Below are 14,676 nucleotides of genomic sequence, written 5' to 3'. Positions count from 1 at the left end.
GGACATCCATGCACTCCACTGCAGGGCTCCGCTGAACTGATGCCCCTTGCCCTGGTACCCTTCTCTGCCATCCGACTAGTCTACTGGCTATTTTTCTCCTCTCCTTTATTGATGTCTAGAGAAATCCCTCCCTTCCCTGCTACATCACCCATTCTTAAGACCCTGCTTGAAGGCAGCCTCCTTCATAAAACCTTTCCTCTCCCTGTATGGTTTGGTTTCACCTCCCTCACTGTACAGCACCATTTATTCCAACAGCATTTGCTTACTTCATGTCTCTGTGTCACATTTTGGTAATTCTCAACATACTTCAAACTTTTTCATTTTTATTATATTCATTATGGTGATCTGTGATCAGTGACCTTTGATGTTACTACCACAACTCACCGAAGGCTCAGATGATACCACTGTTTAGGAATAAAGTATTTAATTAGGTATATACACTGGTTTTTAGACATATGCTATTGCACACTAAATATAGTATAATGTAAACATAAATTTTTTTAACATCTTTATTGAGGTACAATTGTTTTACATTGTTGTGTTAGTTGCTGCTGTATAACAAAGTGAATCAGCTATACGTATACATATATCCCCATATCCCCTCCCTCTTGCGCCTCCCTCCCACCCTCCCTATCCCACCCCTTTAGGTGGTCACAAAGCACCTAGCTGATCTCCCTGTGCTATGCGGCTGCTTCCAACTAGCTATCTATTTTATACTTGGTAGTATATATATGTCCATGTCACTCTCTCACTTTATCCCAGCTTAACCTTCCCTCTCCCTGTGTCCTCAAGTCCATTCTCTATGTCTGCATCTTTATTCCTGTCCTGCCCCTAGGTTCTTCAGAACCATTTTTTTTCTTTTTTAGATTCCGTATATATGTGTTAACATATGGTATTTGTTTTTCTCTTTCTGACTTACTTCACTCTGTAGGACAGACTCTAGGCCCATCAACCTCACTACAAATAACTCAATTTCGTTTCTTTTTATGGCTGAGTAATATTCCATTGTATATATGTGCTACATCTTCTTTATCCATTCATCTGTCGATGGACACTTAGGATGCTTCCATGTCCTGGCTATTGTAAATAGAGCTGCAATGAACATTGCGGTACATGACTCTTTTTGAATTATGGTTTTCTCAGGGTATTATGCCCAGTAGTGGGATTGCTGGGTCATATGGTAGTTCTATTTTTAGTTTTTTATGGAACCTCCATACTGTTCTCCACAGTGGCTGTATTAATTTACATTCCCACCAACAGTGCAAGAGGGTTCCCTTTTCTCCACACCCTCTCCAGCATTTATTGTTTGTAGATTTTTTGATGATGGCCATTCTGATTGCTGTGATATGATACCTCATTATAGTTTTGATTTGCATTTCTCTAATGATTAGTGATGTTGAGCATCCTTTCATGTGTTTGTTGGCAATCTGCACTGGGAAACCAAAAAATTCACTTGACTCATTTTATTGCAATATTCGCTTTATTGTGGTGGTCTGAAATCAAACCCACAATACCTCCAAGGTATGCTTGTAATTAATAAGCTTAATTGTGTGTCCTTCAGAAAAAAAATTAATAAAAAGAGTTTATTCTAAAATCAGGAAAGAGTATTTGGAGGCTTTTTTGGAATTAGAAAATTCATTTGGAATCAGATTCTGTTCACGGCTTAAGACAGTATCTTCTCACTGAAATATTTAAAGGTATTATTAAAATCTGAAAAGTGGGATTAATTTTTGCTGAGTCCATTTGGCTAGCTAGAAACCCCAAAACACATCAAGGAGTGCCGCAGGCCCTTAAGCCTACTGGCATTACATCCTCTATTACAGCTACTGACTGACTTAGTAAAGAAGTGTAAATTGGGGGTCAACAGGAGCCAGCCAACAACACCCAAGGCCAAATGTAAAGCTGCTGTTTTACAATTCTGCAGACCTGTAGGTAATCAGCTGCTGGTTCAGAATCCTTGCTGGCATTGAGCTCGGCTGTCATAGAACCATACAAAAGTAATTCACATGTCAACTATCTATCATCACCATTCCCAAAACCAAGACTCCCTATTCCCATTCATCAAGTCAGTCTTCTAATCACCAACACTTATTCAGCACTCAGGGTTGCTAGCTTACTGCAGGCCAGGAGCCAGTACTGAGTCCCAGGGGACAGAGGAGTCACACCCCATGGGTGCCTGTTCTGACTCTGCCCCTTCCTACCTGCATGACCCTGCAGGTTGTATAACCCCGCTGTGCCTCAGCATCCTCATCTGTAAAATGGGGGTAATAATACTACTACTACCTCATAGGGTTGTTGTAAGGATGAAATGAGTTTCTGTTTGTAAAGTATATTGAAGAGTGCCTGGCACACAGAGAGCCACGTCAAAGTGTCAGTTATTATCAATAGCGAATGAATGTAGAATGAAGAAATGATAACATGAGTAAATATTCATGATATATTCAAATTTTAAAATGACATTTCAAAACAGATGTATACAGTAAGATGTCAAATTAACATATAATGTGTATGAATAGAAAATACTCTGGTAGAAGATAAAAATTTTTTTTCAAAATGGATGCATTTTAATATATTTAAATCATACCTGGCCCCTAATTCATAAAGCAATCCTGGAAATTAATATAAAGCCCAACTAACTGATAGAATATTTGAAGATAAAAATATTAATAGTGATTTCCTCTTAGATGTGGGATTACAGGTTGTTTTGCTTTTATCTATTTTCTCTATAGTTTTCTATATAAATTTTACCATAAGAAAAGCAACAATTTCATTCATTTTAATAACACAGCCCTCAGTTTCCTGATCCCTGGGATGGAGGCAGCACGGCTCTCAGAATCCACAGCTTTGCCCTCTGATACATGGTTATCAGATGCTCAGCCAAAGAAAATGAAGTCACACACTGTTACTTTTCCTTTCCATAATGGTAAGAATGCCTCTTAGAATATCTTTCTTTAAACCAAATCAGAGTCAGTGGCAAGCAGGAAATTAGTATAAAGAGTAAACAGACTTGTTTTACAAAGTTAATTTCAGCAACGCCAGTCTCACTAAATCCTAAATCCCTCGATACTTCTCCTAGCCCTGGATTATGTGGTGACAGACAGTTACTGGAATCTAGAGGAAGGAAATAACACTCTCTCAAAAAAACAAAAAAAAACCTACCACATGGTGTCCGTTCTGCTATTTAAGTGATTTTCCCTTCTCCAACATTGAGAAGTTCCTTCATCCCTTCACCTGGTTTTATATTTAAAACCAAGAGTAACCATTTATGGCTTTAGCAATTTTACAGCAGTATCAAAAGCTCTGTCCAGTCCTACATAGAAATTAGAATTTTGTAAAACTCAAGTAAGCGGAAGAGAGTACCTGTACAGAGCACAAAGAACATTGCCCTTCCTCCTCTTGGAGTTAATTTCACTCTTAGACTCCAGTCATCCAAACACAGCTAGGTTTCCTGGTGCCAACGGAACCCATAGCCATGAGTGCCCTTCAGAACTCAGGACTACATCGGTGACAGCGGGAACATAGCATTGCTCATTATTAAAAAGAGGATGGGGTGAAGACTCTGAACAATGTGGCCTGATGCCAGGCACCATGGACAAGATGCTCAACCTTTCTGGGCCTCAATTCCCTCATCTATAAAACAGGCATATTAATATAACTTGAAAAATGCTGCCAAAGCGGGTGTGAAAGCACTTGATAAAATGTATCGCACTCCATAAATGTGCAAACTCAAGAGGCACAAAGAGGGAAAAACGTTAAAAGCACAAAAGGAAACAAAAGACAAACGCTTGCAGTGGGTGTACCCGCCAAGGCTGCAACTAACAACGCTGGGTCGGGGACTCTGCGAGGCATCTGAGCGCGGTACGCCCCCGCCTGTGTGTGCAGCTGCCATCAATCACATCCCGAAAAACTTCTCAATGTGGATCTTGTAGGGAAAACTCAATGAGCCAGAAGCGAGAGAGACTGATTAAAGAGGCAAAATAAACACTGTATTCCCGGGCTCTCGGAGACTAGCAGCCCCACACCCTAGACCTGCACCTTCCGACCTGTGGCCAAGGGGGAAGGGGAGTGTGCTGGGGGGGAGCCGGTCGCGTGTGAGGTCGCGTGTGACTGAGCGCTCTGCCCCTCCCGGTGCTTCTCCGTGGGTGGCGGGGGTACTTTATGTACCGTTTCCATAGAGAAGCACAAACTTGCCGGGAGATTTATGAACTTCGTTTCCCCATCAGAGGACAGGGAGATATTTCTGTCCTGGGTTAGGGTGGGCGGATCATAACGTCACATACGTCACGTTCTCCTTCTTTCTCTCCTCCTTCTTCGGTCCCTCTCCCTCTTTCTCTCCCTCTCTTTCTCCCTCTCTCACTTTTTCTGTCTCCCTCCTTCTCCCACTCACTCCAGGGCCCTTCCTCTCTCCTTCCCTCCCCTCTCACCCCTCCTTTCTTCTCTCTCCTTCCTTCTCCTCTCTTTTTCTCGTTTCCCTTTCTTTGTCCAATAATTCTTTACTGAATACCTACCATATTAGCACCAGGTACCAGACTTGGCGCACCTATATTGTAGCAAATGGCTTCTTAGTCCTTTATTTTTTCTTTTTATAAATTCTTTCAACCAAAAAATTGAAGCATCTATTATGGTGCCAGGTACCCAATAGAAAAACTATGTATTTCAATTCAGAAAATATGTTTGAACGATCATAGTATGCTGGGAACTAGGGATAGAGAATTGAATAAGAAGTAGCCTTTGCCACCAAGGAGCTCACAGGTTACGGGAGACCCACGTATGAACAGGAGACATATGTTATTTAGTCTATAAGGCAGGGATGGCCGGCTGTCCAAAGAATTGTGTGTGCCTTTCAAGATGCAGAGTTATTGCTGGGAAGTGGCCAGCAAGGATCTACACGTCTTGTCCCAGCCCCACCCCAGTTGTCTAAATGTGGTCAGGTAACAAAGTGAGCTGTGGCCAAAAATACCCTCCTTGTAACCCTTCACATTCTCCCTCTCCCGTCTGCTGGCTGGAGATTGACAGTATGTTAAGGTAACGGTAGAAGCTGCAAGTTGAGGGTGGCAGAACCTCCATCAGCCTGGGTCCCTGAATGACTGTGCAAAGCAGAGTCTCCCAATCCACTGCAAATTGGTCTTCAGATAGCAAGAAATATACTTTTATTGGATTAAGCCCCTGAATTTTCAAGGATTCAGTTATGACAGCTAGTACTATCTTAACTAATAGTGTGACAGTTCATTTGACAAATATTTATTAATACTATAATATTAATATAATATATATTATTTTTATATGTTATATGCCAGATATTAGTCTAGGGATATATCAGTGAACAAGAGAAACAAAGATCTCTGCCCTTCTGGAGCTGATATTCTATTGAGTACCCAGCATGATGGTAGGTGCTCAAAAAATATTTATTGAAGGTATAGCTCCAAGACTCACTGAGTTTGCATTTTAGAAAAGAGTGGGGGAACTGAGAAACAGGGAAACAAACCCCCAAAATAATCTAAAATAGCAAATGACTGAACAATCTAGAACAAGAATACTTTCAGAATGTAGCCTGAATTTCGCCAGGTAGAAAAGCCTCTCTCTCTCTTTGTCTGTTCATTCAATACTAACCCTGCCCTCTGCCCCCCAGCCCCAGATAGGGAGTTACTTCCTGACAGGGATGGTCTTATTTGTCTGGATATTTCCAGGACCTGGCACCATGTCAAGCATTTCATAAGCACTCAATAAATGTTGACTAAAACATGGTTTTATTCTCTAAAATTTATATATGTTAGGCATATGGCATATCCTTTTATTTTATCAAAGGATATTTTGTATTCCTAAAAATATTACAAAATTAATTTTAAAATATTAGAACTATAAGACTTGCCAGAGAGAGTAGTTCTACCCAGGGGATGGGTTAGCCAGCATCATGGATGGGTAGATAAAAGGGTCAAGGGGCAGTACCAATAGTGAGTACAGACAAAGGCAAAAGACTGAGAGCTGAAGTAAGTCAGGAAAATCTCACAGAAAATACCGTTAATAATAACAGCTTGCTTTTTTATGGCCTTGTAGAGCTTACGAAGCATTCCCACACCTATTACTTCATTTGACACATTTAATAGCTCTCTAGGGTAGCTATTATTAACCTCAAAGAGATTAAGGGATTTACCCAAGCTCAACGGCTAATAATTAATAGAGAGCCAGAATTCGAACTCTTGTCCTTTTATTCTGCATCTTGGAATAAGGCTCCAAGGTGAGGTGGGAATGTGTGAAGCAAATTTTAGGGGCTTTGCAGACAGCAGCTTGCTTGGAGCACAGGGTTAAATGTGCTTACATACCACTCAACATTTCCAGTGACTGGCTCACCTCTGCTTATAAGAAATTTCAAGCTGTCTCATAAAGGAACCAGGGACTAGCCAGTTTTTCCCCAGCATCCTGCCAATCAGTTCTGGTGCTTCGCTAACATCACCACCTTACCCTGATTTCATCATTAGGCAGCAAAATCCAGTTCCCTGATTAGATGAGGAAGGAACACTTAAGTTCAACAAGTCAATTTAAAATGAAGGGGAAGGGACTTCCCTGGTGGCACAGTGGTTAAGAATCCGCCTGCCAGTGCAGGGGACACGGGTTCAAGCCCTGGTCCGGGAAGATCCCACATGCCGCGGAGCAACTAAGCCTGTGTGTTACAACTACTGAGCCTGCGCTCTAGAGCCACGGAGCCACAACTACTGAAGCCCACGTGCCTACAGCCCGTGCTCTGCAACAAGAGAAGCCATTGCAATGAGAAGCCTGTGCACCGCAACAAAGAGTAGCCCCCGCTCGCCGCAACTAGAGAAAGCCTGTGCGCAGCAACAAAGACCCAATGCAGCCAAATAAATAAATAAATAAATGTGTAAAAAATAAAATAAAATGAAGGGGAAGGAGGAGGAAGCATTCTTTAGTGCCTACCAAGTGTTAAGAAAATCATTGAGTAAAAGAGGAACCAGTATATATTGGAGACGGTTTCAGATAGCATAGAGTTCAAGTTATTGAACATAAAACAACACTGGAGGGTTCCTGCTCATATTCCCAGAAATGCTACCATAGTTCAAGCAAAGCTCTGGTGATCCAGGTGCCAAAGAAGTCCTTTTAAAATTCTACTTGCTATCAAAACAACTTTAGAAAGTGCACACGTGTTATTTACTTGTATGTTTCTTTAACAGTATGGTAGAGGTTATTGAATGATTATGACATAATATGAAACCTGTTTAATAATAGGATTGGCTGTTTTGGTTAAGAGGAAGCATACCGTGAATGGAGGATCAAGGATTCACCTATCTAGGACACTGTGGATGGAAGCATGCATCATGCAGGAGGCTGGATGTCATTACCTCTAAAGTCCACCTAGAGACCCTGTGATCAACTGTATTGAACAGAGGTCATCCCAGACCCAGAGGAGTCATAGCTCTAATCTCATAAATGCCATCTCCATGACATCTCTGGGTATCACTTTCTGAGCAGAAAACATACCCAGTCTCAAAGGAAATAAGGAAAGTTATGATAAAATAGAAGGAAAATTATAATGTATCTAGGATCAAGATGAAAAGAAAAAAAGTCTAAAATTTTCCAACAATGTTCAAAAGAAAAAGTCTAATAGCTAAGTGTTCAGGACCAATGATTCCATCTTCCTGAGCCTTGGATCCCTTATGGTAAAATGAGAGGGGAAAGAGACTGACAGAGCACCTCAAAATTCTCTATTAGCTGAGGCAGTGACTCAGTGACTTCAGAAGAGGCTAATGGTACACTGGGTGCCTAACTGAAACAAGCAGATATCTATTCTTGGTTGTCACATTTTCTATATGGGAACCACATGTCAGAATCTCAGTCTGACTCCATCTGCCTCAACTTTAAACTCCAACTTGGTAAACCTAGATGGTCCTCTTTCCTTCTTTCTTTTTTTTTTTTTAAAGATGTTGAGGGTAGGAGTTTATTAATTTATTTATTTACTTTTGCTGTGTCAGGTCTTCGTTTCTGTGTGAGGGCTTTCTCTAGTTGTGGCAAGCGGGGGCCACTCTTCATCGCAGTGTGCGGGCCTCTATTGCAGCCTCTCTTGTTGCGGAGCACAGGCTCTAGACGCGCAGGCTCAGTAGTTGTGGCTCATGGGCCTAGTTGCTCCGTGGTATGTGGGATCCTCCCAGACCAGGGCTCGAACCCTTGTCCCCTTCATTAGCAGGCAGATTCTCAACCACTGCACCACCAGGGAAGCCCCAGATGGTTCTCTTTCTAAGGTCTAACCATCTTTTTAATGATACCAAGATACAGGGCTTATTTGTGGGTGGTGGGTGTTAGCCTTTACTCAAAGTGTCAAGTCCAGAAATGCAGCCAACTTAAAGACAAGATTATATCTACTACCTAACCAGAGATAATGAAGAAGAATATGGATAACTATTATTTATATTTCTAAATCTGAGTAATAGGCCTGTGTTCAAAGAACACGAATATATTATAAGAATGCAACACTGTTAATTCTGTCCAAGGATCTTCATCAGCCATCTAACATGCTGTTGGTTGTCATCTCTACCTTGAGGGATTATGAGATTTTATCTAAAATGCTTTATAACTTTTCCCAAACTCTGGTCAAATCACATGCTTACATATAAAATACAATCATTCCATAAGACTATCAATGTTATGTGTCCTTCAAATATGTTTTAATAAAGGTATTCAAAGCTGGCTTAAATAATGTGACCTAAAACCTCCCATAATTTATGTCTAAGAGTTTTTTGGACCAAGGGAAAACAAGTACTGTAGGATTTCCCACACTCCCTTCAAGGATTTGAAGGACTTGAGTCTACTTGGCAAATAAAGAAAATACATTTAAGATGTAATGCTCTTGCCAGAGAAAGGATTTTGACCTTCTAGCCAAACACATTCCAAGCTAATGGCCAACTCAAATGAAAACCAGCTTTTATTCTACAATTTGCAGAATATTTGTAACTACCATTTCCGTCTTCCCCACTTTGACGACTCACTAATCCATTGCCCTGAAGGAGGGATTATACACAGGGCAGTGGCAGTGGTTTCTATGTGTGAACAATGAAGAATCAGATCCTCTTTGCTCCTCTTTCCTGTTTTTTTTTTTTTTTTTTAACTCACCTAGCCCAGAAGTCTCCCCTGTGCTAAAGAAGCCCAAGCCTAAACATGATAGGAATGAACACCAGGCTCACAAAATTCATCATGCAAATGTAAGATGTGTGTAATGTGTTCAGGGGGTGGGGGGTTATACGTATATGAATGAATGAATGACAACGGTTACTTCAGAGAGCAGCACACTGGCATTACCATCACCATCAAAGTGCTTTCTCTTATAAACTTTTAGAACACGAATGTTGACTCACATGGGTTAGCACTACCAGAGATTACCAATACTTTTGATGTCATTAATTGAAAGACCACTGTTTCCCTTATTTCCTAGAAACATTGAAGCCTATAAATCTAGTGAAGAAGATGGAGGCGGGGGTTGGGGGGGGTGGAAGGCGGTAGAGGAAAGTCCCTACCCAGTCAGTAAAAAACAAAAGATGAGGGGGCTTCCCTGGTGGCGCAGTGGTTGAGAGTCCGCCTGCCGATGCAGGGGACACGGGTTCGTGCCCCGGTCCGGGAAGATCCCACGTGCCGCGGAGCGGCTGGGCCCGTGAGCCATGGCCGCTGAGCCTGCGCGTCCGGAGCCTGTGCTCCGCAACGGGAGAGGCCACAGCAGTGAGAGGCCCGCGTACCGCAAAAAAAAAAAAAAAAAAAAAAAAGATGAAACCTACACACACACACACAGAAAGAAAGAAAGAAAAAACCCAAAACTCTTTTACTTAGACATCATGGAGATATATTTGAAATAAAATAGCCAAAAATCAGCCTCTTTTCACCTGACATACAAGTCATCACAGACAAACAAGTGAATAATTATCTTTAAGGCCAAATTTAATGCATCCTTTTTTCCTTCTCTCAGCCCCACCTTTATGTGTACCCTCCTAGGAATTAGATTTTACCATGCCGCCTCTTCCGCTCGCCATACTGTGGAAGCAGAACTTGAGAAATCAGGACCAGATCTGGAAACTCTGAACAGCAAGACTATGACATCACTTTGGTAGCAGGAAGTACCACAGAAGTCTGAGGTTTCACGCCTCACTGCCCTCTCAATACAAAATCCTCCCAGTGACACTGTGCCCAGAAGATGTTTACTGCCTAAGCGCACAGCCAATCGCCCCTCAAAGAAACACTCTCCCCGCTGTACACTGTCCACCACTGTTGAGGCAGGGAAATCATACACTCTGCGGCTGACCCCATAGAAACCCATCCATCTTGAAATATGCCGTGCTGCTTTTTGCTTTCTTCTGCCAGTTGGTCCTTGGCAAAGGCAAGTGATGAACCAAACACAGTGGTTTCATAGCACCTGGCAGAGAGGGGCAGGGGGGAGGGACTGTGCATTTGGGAATCCAGGCTTGCCACAGAGCTAGTCTTTGTGACAGCAGCTGCTGGTCTCTCCTGTCACCCCCCACCCACCCACCCATCATACCCTTCCTGGTTCTATTTCTAGGAATCTCAGGCTGCATAGCTGGGGGAGGTGAGGGCAGGTACACTACAAGTCCTACTCTCTCCATTCTGCAGATGAGAAAACAAAAGTTTAGAGAACTTTGGCAACTTGTCCAAGTTCATGGTGCTCATTAGTGGTGGCAGAGCTGGGCCAAACCCAGGACTGCTGGTTCGAGTCCAATATAGACTTGCACAAGCGTGGGTTTTACAGTAAGAAAAAGAATGCTGGGTTTCAGTCCTAGAGTCACTGCTCACTGGTTGGTGACATTGGGGAAATAACATTTCCCCACCCATGCCTTCTCAGGCTTTCTCGTCTGTAAAATAAACAATAAATACAGCTACAGCTCACAAGGGAGATGTTCGTCTCTGAGAATATATTTAAAGGTTCTTATAGGAATATAAAATGTTACTGCTCTTGACAAATCATTCTTCATAAACCACAGCAAGTTTCTTTCTTGTGTTTAAAGATCCATTAGGCCTCTGGGTCAGATGGATTTTTCCTCATATTTTCCGACTCAACCTGCTCTCATCTTCTGCAGAGCCTCCTCTGTCCTTCCAGATGTAGAGAGGGGCGAAGCTCCCCCTGCACACATCTATTTTTGCCCTATATTATAATGATTCTTTGTGCTTTTTTCCCCATTAGGTTGTGAGAGTCTCAAGAAAATGGACCATGTCTTAATCATCTTTGCATCTTTAGCACCTAGCACAATTCTGGGCCCATAAAAAATGAAATTGTTTATTAATTTAAAAATAATAAAAAGAAAAAATCACTAATGGGCAAAGTGACTTGAAACAAACTAAAGGTGACCATACTTTCTTTGACTTGCAAATTCTGAAATGAAAGTCCTAGGCAACCACTCATACCTGCAAGTCTTCCTCTTGTGTTTTTACAGGTAACACACCTCCATCAGCTCTGAATGCCTCAGACAAAGGACTCCACACCACCACCCTCCAGTCACTTGATTTGTTATAATTATACCAAAGTATTTTTTACATGTATCACTCTTTGACAGTCTCTGAGGTATTTCTAACTTACCACAAAAAAGAGAAAGTTTTTTATGTTGCTATTTTTAACAGGGCCCTGAAGATGCAAAGAGATGGAAATAATGTTACAAATCAAACACAGAATTTCTTCCCAAACTGGAACCTCTGACTGTGCAACTCTGAGGAACATTGAGAGAATCAGCATTTGGTGGGTCTGATTAACAGGAAGCAGTGGGCTATGAGAGGCTCCCGTATTTGACTCATGGTAAGCCCAGATGTCTGTTCCCAAGGGCCATGATGAACACCAAGCACAAAATGCAGTTTTAAAATATCATCAGTCATGGTGATAGGAATAATAATAAAAGATGTCATCTTCTGTGTTCTTTACTATACACTGTATCCCTTGGGGTAAATGACACAATTGTATTTGGCACAGTTCTAGAGAAATACAACATTCTGATATCTCTGTGGAAGATAGAGTCATCAGCTAGGGTCCAGACAACTTGTTATTCCCAAGCGGGCCATTCTGTCTCTCACTTTTGTGTCTTTATGAATGATTCCCTCTACCTGGAATTCCTCCACCACCATCCTAATCTTCCACTTTCCCTCCATTGTTTCTTTTTAGCAAACTCCTCATCACCTGTGGGGAATCTTCTAGCATTTCCTATCCGGAATAAAGTACTCTTTCACCTATGATTTATAATAAATGAAAAATCCCCTTGCATTGTAACCATCTTTCTCTTTGTTTGAATCTCCCTTTGGACTGTGAGCACCTTGAAGGCAGGAAATTTACCTTTTTCACCTTTTTATTCCCAGTATCTATTATGGAATTTTATACCTATTACTTCTAGCACAGAGTAGGTATAAAATAAATATTAAATGAATGAATGAGTAGAATGAATAAAGAGTTTCCTTAAAATAGTAGGACAATTTGGCAAATCAAAAATAAAAAGAAGGAATTGGTGAACAAGATAAGAAAGGTGACATCTTCCTATTTCTGTAAAATATTCTGAGCTCTCCAAAGAAAAGGAGCTTGCGAAGTACGTGTAACTTTTATTATTTGCTTGGTATGGACATTAAAAAGTGAATAAATGTTTACATTTTTAATGGTCCAGCTAGAGACCATATAATCTCCCTGAATTCTTTCCCTAAAATGAAATTTCCTTAAGTAGGTCATGACAGGGAGATTTATCTCAGTGGTCAGGTCCTCTTGCAGAGGGGGCAACTATAAAAATGTCCTTTTCTGGATGTGGTAAGCCAGGGTGGCTTGGGATGGCCTGGGAAAACACCATCTACACACCAATCCTCTAGTATTTTAACAGGACTAGACTTTCATGTGGTTTATTAGTGTCCTCCACAGATCTCAAAATATGTTAAAATGGGACTTAGTACCACATTTACCCTAGAAGAGAAAAGCAAAATCTTCCCCTCATGGTAGCTTCATTCATATGCAATTAGAATACTACTGGAGTACTCCAATATCTGAACATTTACTTAAAAACCAAGATGGGTTAAAGACTTAAATGTAAGCCTTGAAACCATAAAACTTCTAGAAGAAAACATAGGCAGTACACTTTAACATCAGCCTTAGCAATATTTTTTGGGATGTGTCCACAGGCAAGGAAAACAAAAGCAAAAATAAACAGATGGGACTACATCAAACAAAAAAGCTCTTACACAGCAAAGGAAACTATCAACAAAATGAAAAGGTCGCCTACTGAATGGGAAAAGATTTGCAAATGATATATCCAATAAAGGGTTAATATTCAAAATACACAAAGAACTTACAACAACTCAACATCAAAAAAACAAACAACCTAATTGAAAAATGGGCAGAGGACCTGAATAGACATTTTTCCTAAAAGACATACAGATGGCCAACAGGCACATGAAAAGATGCTCAACATCACTAGTCATCAGGGAAATGCAAACCAAAACCACAATGAGATATCACCTCACACCTGTCTGAATGGCTATTATCAAAAAGACAAAAAATAATGAGCGTTGGTGAGGACGTAGGGAAAAGGTAACCCTCATTCACTGTTGGTGGGAATGTAAATTGGTGCAGCCACTGTGGAAAACAGTATAAAGATTCCTCAAAAAATTAAAAATAGAACCACCATATGATCCAGCAATTCCACGCCTGGGTATTTATCCAAAGAAAACAAAAACACTAATTTGAAAAGAAATATGCTCCCCTATGTTCACCATAGCATTATTTACAATAGCCAAGATATGGAAACAACCCTAAGTGCCTAAGTGTGTGCGTGCATGCATGTGTGTATGTGTGTGTGTGTGTGTGTGTGTGTGTGTACACAATGGAATATTACTCAGCCATAAAAAAGAATGAAATCTTGCCATTTGCAACAACATGGATGAACCTAGAGGGTATTATGCTAAGTGAAATAAATCAGACAGAGAAAGACAAATACCATATGATTTCACTTATATGTGGAATCTAAAAAACAAATGAACAAATGTAACTAAACAGAAACAGAGTCAAAGATACACGGAACAGGGAGGTGGGGGGGGGAAGGTGGGAGGTGGGTTGGGGAAGGAGGTGGGTGGGGGAAGGAGGTGGGTGGGAGAAGGAGAGAAATAGGTGAGGGAGATTACAAGGTACAAACTTCCAGTTACAAAATAAATGAGTCACAGGTATGAAATGTACACTATGGTGAATACAGTCAATAATTATGTAATATTTTGTGTGGTGACAGATGACAACTATACATATCATGGTGATCATTTTGAAATGTATAGAAATATTGAATCACTATGTTGTGTACCAGAAACTAACATAGTGTTGTAGGTAAATTATACTCCAAAAACAAACAAACAAACTCATAGAAAAAGAGATCAGATTTGTGATTACCAGAGGCAGGGGAGTGAGGGGATGGGGAATTGGATGAAGGCAGTCAAAAGGTACAAACTTCTAGTTACAAGATAAATAAGTACTGGGGATGTAATGTACAGCATAAGTATAATTAACACTACTGTACGTTATATATGAAAGCCTTTGAGAGTAAATCCTAAGAGTTCAAATCACAAGGAAAAAATTATCTTCTATTTGTTTAATATTGTATCTATATGAGATAATGAATGTTCACTAAACTTATGGTGGTAATCATTTCATGATGTATATAAGTC

The 14,676-nt window shown here is 40.8% G+C and overlaps 1 protein-coding gene across 5 annotated transcripts in view; it reads right to left on the bottom strand.

The window, feature by feature from the left end:
- Positions 1 to 14,676, bottom strand: part of ROR1 (receptor tyrosine kinase like orphan receptor 1) — a gene marked incomplete at its 5' end in the record, with an annotated part of 425,624 nt that overhangs the window by 294,326 nt on the left and 116,622 nt on the right. For 2 of the 5 annotated variants that reach the window (XM_082613669.1, XM_082613670.1), the window contains one exon: positions 3,361 to 3,389. The exons of the other annotated variants lie outside the window; for them this stretch is intronic. In XM_082613669.1, the coding sequence (XP_082469795.1) occupies positions 3,361 to 3,382 (22 nt within the window). Of the gene's footprint in view, positions 1 to 3,360; positions 3,390 to 14,676 lie in introns of those variants that run through there. 5 annotated transcript variants of the gene reach the window in all.

Source organism: Mesoplodon mirus, assembly GCF_964341445.2.
Source record: "Mesoplodon mirus genome assembly, chromosome: 3".
Lineage (NCBI taxonomy): Eukaryota > Metazoa > Chordata > Mammalia > Artiodactyla > Ziphiidae > Mesoplodon > Mesoplodon mirus.
This window is presented reverse-complemented; position numbering and strand designations above follow the sequence as displayed.